General features: G+C 59.3%; 1 protein-coding gene across 1 annotated transcript in view; it reads left to right on the top strand.

The window, feature by feature from the left end:
- Nucleotides 1-4,127, top strand: part of Ajap1 (adherens junctions associated protein 1) — an 84,016-nt gene that overhangs the window by 18,688 nt on the left and 61,201 nt on the right. Inside the window, exon 2 of the mRNA XM_033767401.1 lies at nucleotides 3,999-4,121. Coding sequence (XP_033623292.1) covers nucleotides 3,999-4,121 — 123 coding nt within the window. The remainder of the gene's footprint in view (nucleotides 1-3,998; nucleotides 4,122-4,127) is intronic.

The raw sequence follows: 4,127 nt of genomic DNA, 5'->3' as shown, positions 1-4,127 counted from the left end.
CCCTCCCCTCTTCTTTTTTTTTTTGAGACAGGGTCCTGCTAAGTCACCAAATTTATCAGGCTGAGCTTGAACTTGAGATCCTCCTGACTCAGCCTCCCTGAGTGTAGAATTACAGGTATATGCCATCTTGCTTGGTTTGGGGAGTCTTAAAGAGCTTTTCAAAGAACAGTGGCTGTTTCTGCCAAGGGTGGGCACTATGTAAGTGGCCAGCTTCTAGCGATGAGTGGTGCCCTCCAGTCGGGGTGCTTTCAGGCTCGACCTGTGTCAGGTGGCAAAAGAACTTCCAGCCCAGGGCCCCAGGGAGAGGGACGTGGATGTGGCGTGAGAGGAACCTGCAGTTCTGCTGTCCTCTAACCTGCAGCCCAGGCTGACGGTGAGACAATGTCTGACAAACTGCAACTAAGGGACAGCGGGGACTCTGGCCAGGGTTCCTGAACCTGCTGGGGCCATGCAAATGCAGAAAGGACCCAGGCAGGAGAGGACGGAGGAGACTGAGGCTCAGGGTGAGGTGCTGTCCTTCCCGCCTGGACGGTGCAGGGTAGAAATGGGTGAGATCCTGAAGGCTGGGTTTCATCAGCAGCACACAGTGCTGGTGTCAGTCCCTGAGCTGTGACCGTGCACCCAAGTGACCCACACCAATGTCCTGCTGAGGGTTGCAGGGCAGAGTCCAGGAGCGCTCTGTTGCCTCAGGTTTTGCGTAGCTCTGACACTATTCACAAAGAGCAGCTCATGTGTCAGCTTACAGATGTGAAGGCCAGGAGGGTGAGCGCTGTCCCCTGGGAAAGGCCGTGTCCTCCCCAGGCCTGGGGACAGCGCGAGACCAGATGCTTGGCTGTGCCCTGGGCTTGCCAGGGGATCGGCTGCCGGGGATGACAAGGTGGATAGATGCCGGGTCAGCAGGAGTCACAGCAGGCTGGGGAAGGCAGGCACCCAAGCTGCCCAAGCCCAGGACCCCTGACCATGCCTGCGTCCTGTCCCAGCAGCCGAGAGTCCAACCCCCGAAAGGTGTGGCTCCAGGTGGAGATGTCTCTGTCTCCCCTAATTGACAGTGAGTCTCTTCTGTGAAGGAAATATACAGGAGGTGGCGAATCGAATTTCAATTCATTGAATCTTATTAAACTGTTCTAGGGGAAAAAGAGATTTCAATAAAAATTTAAAAGGAAGAGAAGCAAGAAGGCTACAAACCAGAGAATAAAGGGTGATGGGGCGGCACTGCCCATGTGGAAGTCAGCGGTGCGGGCGTCTCGGGGACTCAGAACTTTCCTTTGAAAAGTAGTTTTGGGGGATGCCCAGTGACAGGCCAGTGACAGCCATGCCTGGCCTGTCCTGGCAGGAGCACACAGGGCCACTGCCTGGAGCAGGGAGGCAATGGGCTGTGGGGCGTCCCAAGGAGGCGTGGAGCAGCCCTGAGTGCGGCTACAGCTCAGAGGGACACTCGGGTCCCCTTCCACCTGCCCGTTCTCTGCCCTGCTCCTTCCATTTGCACTGCAATCTGATTCCCTGGGCCTCTGAGCATGCTCGGGTCAGTGGTTTTGTGTGCAGCCCCCCTTCGCTGGACATCATGTCACCCGAAAGAAAACGGGGCCAGCGATGGGAAGCCCTCCTCCCCGGCCCCGGCTGACACCAGTGTCCCTTCCGGCTCTGGGTTTGTCTGTCTGGTCACTATGTGCATGATGACTCCTCCACGCAGCCCGGCGCCTGTTCCTTCCTCCCGGGCCCCCACTGCCTGGGGCCAGGCAGCCCTGTGGGGCCAGTGCATCACGCATTTCTGAATGTCTGGCCGCTGGCAGACGCCTGGGTGCTGCTGGCTCAGGGCCACCCGGGCAGGGGTGCGGGGCTTTCATCAGGCAGACACGTGTGTCCCAGGGAGGAATTGATTGTGTGCCAGCCCTGAGAATCTCAGAGTTGTGTGCTGCCTTCATGGCCAGGCCGCATCCTGGCTGCATGTGGCGCTGCCCATCTTCCTGTTTGTAGCTCTCCCTGCGGGTGTGGAGTGGACAGCATGTTCAGGAGGAGTGTGGCCCCCAGGGTGCACGTGTCTCACGCCTGCCCGGATGGTGAGGGTGTGGTCAGCCTCTATGTGCGGCCTCCCTCCTGGTACAGGATCCCTGAGGCACCACAGCGCATGCATCATCATGCACTGAGAGCACCAGGCCACAGCAGCCGTCCTGGCTCCCACCAGCTTCAAGGCCAGCCAGAAGCTGAAGTGAGGCTCCAGGTCCCTGTGGGCTCAGGGGCCCCTGGAGGGGTGGGTGGTCCTGCGTGTGTCCTCATCAGGAAGTCCTCCCCGGTGTCTTGGGTCCAGGCTGGCCGGGGGAACCACGGGGCCTTTGGTGTCAACCTGGGCATGCCCGAGAGCACAGGGCTCCTGCCCTGAACAGTCCTCCTCACCGCTGGTGGTGCCGGCCCTCTGTTCATCCACTGCTCTGTTTTCCCTCTAAGCAAATGCTCTACTTAAAAAGGAGCAAACCGGACTGGAAGAGGAGAAGCAGACCCGCCTCCCCTGCCACATTGCAATGGCTGTGTTTTCTGCGTAACAGCTGGGTGTCTTGGAAATGAGGGGGTTTCTATGGTAACCAATTACAGCCCATGATTGGTGAAAAATCACAGAAATATCCTGTGTGCAAAGTTATGCCGGGAGGCAGGCCTGGGCTGAGGTGCTGTGGTTTTCATTTCCTGGAGCAATATTTTTCCAAGTGCTGATGACAGGCGGCCTCACCACTCCTTCCTTTTGGTGCAGCCGCCCTGGTAGGTCTGAGGGAGGGCTAGGGATGGTGGCGAGGTCCAGAGGGGTCTGGAAGGGCCAGGAGGGCCTGATGAAGCCTAGTGAGGTCTGGGGGGGTGGCTGGGGAGCCTCAAGCAGCCTCCATGTAACCCGAGGCAAATCCTCTCCAGACCCGCAGGTGGGGAGGACAGAGGATCCAGGGCTCCCGTCCTCGCCAGTCCTGGGCAGCCCTTGGTGTGCAGGGTGTTTCATGCTGGCTAGAGCTTCCTTGCCCCGAGCACTCTCACAGTGCATGCAGAGATCAGGGAGGAGGTGGTGGCATGAGAGGGGCCCTGATGCCAGCAAGGGCCCCACTCCTGGAGACTTGTCCCTTTGGTAATCAGCACTTGTGGCAAGTGCCTCTTTCTCCACACGATGACCCTCGGCCAGCTCATTCCCAGGTGGCAGCGACAGCCAGGGAGGGGCATGCACATACAGCACTCAGTTACTGTCACATATTGACACACACAGGTGTGTGCTCACACTGAGTGCACACAGGGATACTCAGCAACACTGTCACCTTGCACAGTGCCTTACACCCACAGGTACTGACACACGGACACACTCAGATTGCATGCACACACCTGGCACATGGACACCAACCAATGCAGTTGTGCCCGTACACTTACACACGTACACATGGGCTCATGCACACCCCTCTTGCAGTCCTTTTGAAACCATGTGATGCCAGAAAATACCACTGGGTGCATTGTGAGCTGGCCTGGCACAGCTGCTCACTGGGCCTCACGCCCTGCACCCCTGCCCACCCCCGCCACAGCCTCCTGGAAGTTTGGGGGTTCGTTTTAACTTTCAGACGTGAGGTTGGTGACAAGAGCAAACTTTGAGTGGCATCGGTGATGGGTCCTCCATGATCCATGCCGCAGAGGAGGGCCATGGGCTTGGTGCCCCGCTGTGTGGCTCTTGCTGCTCTGGAATCCCTGTGTGTGGTGCTGGGCAGAGCCGAGCTGGCTGGGATGAGCGGGCCTGTGACTGTCACCCAGGTCCTCTGTGGAGGAAGGCGGTGGGGGCTGATGTCACAGCCGCCTCACCAGGCCAGGCTGACCCTGGGACCTGTGGGCCTCCCTCCTCCGGGGAAAGGCTCCACTATCAGCCAGGGTGCCCTGTGGGTCCTGGGGCTGAGCAGTTCCAGGTTAGGGCCCTGGGTTAGGGTCCTGTAGCAGAGCCCCTGTCCCCACAGGCCGGTGTGACTCACTGCTGTCCTCTCTCCATGCAGCTCCATGTCCATCTGCTGGCCAGGCCGCTCCCTCGGAAGCCATGCTTGGATACTGATAGCCATGCTGCAGCTCGCCGTGGATTTCCCGTCCTGTGAGTCGCTGGGCCCGGGCCCCGAGTTCCGGCTCAT

This window comes from Fukomys damarensis, unplaced genomic scaffold (genome assembly GCF_012274545.1).
Source record: "Fukomys damarensis isolate Sample0158 unplaced genomic scaffold, DMR_v1.0_HiC HiC_scaffold_23, whole genome shotgun sequence".
Lineage (NCBI taxonomy): Eukaryota > Metazoa > Chordata > Mammalia > Rodentia > Bathyergidae > Fukomys > Fukomys damarensis.
Note: the sequence above shows the minus strand (reverse complement) of the source record. Positions and strands in the feature narration are given on the sequence as shown.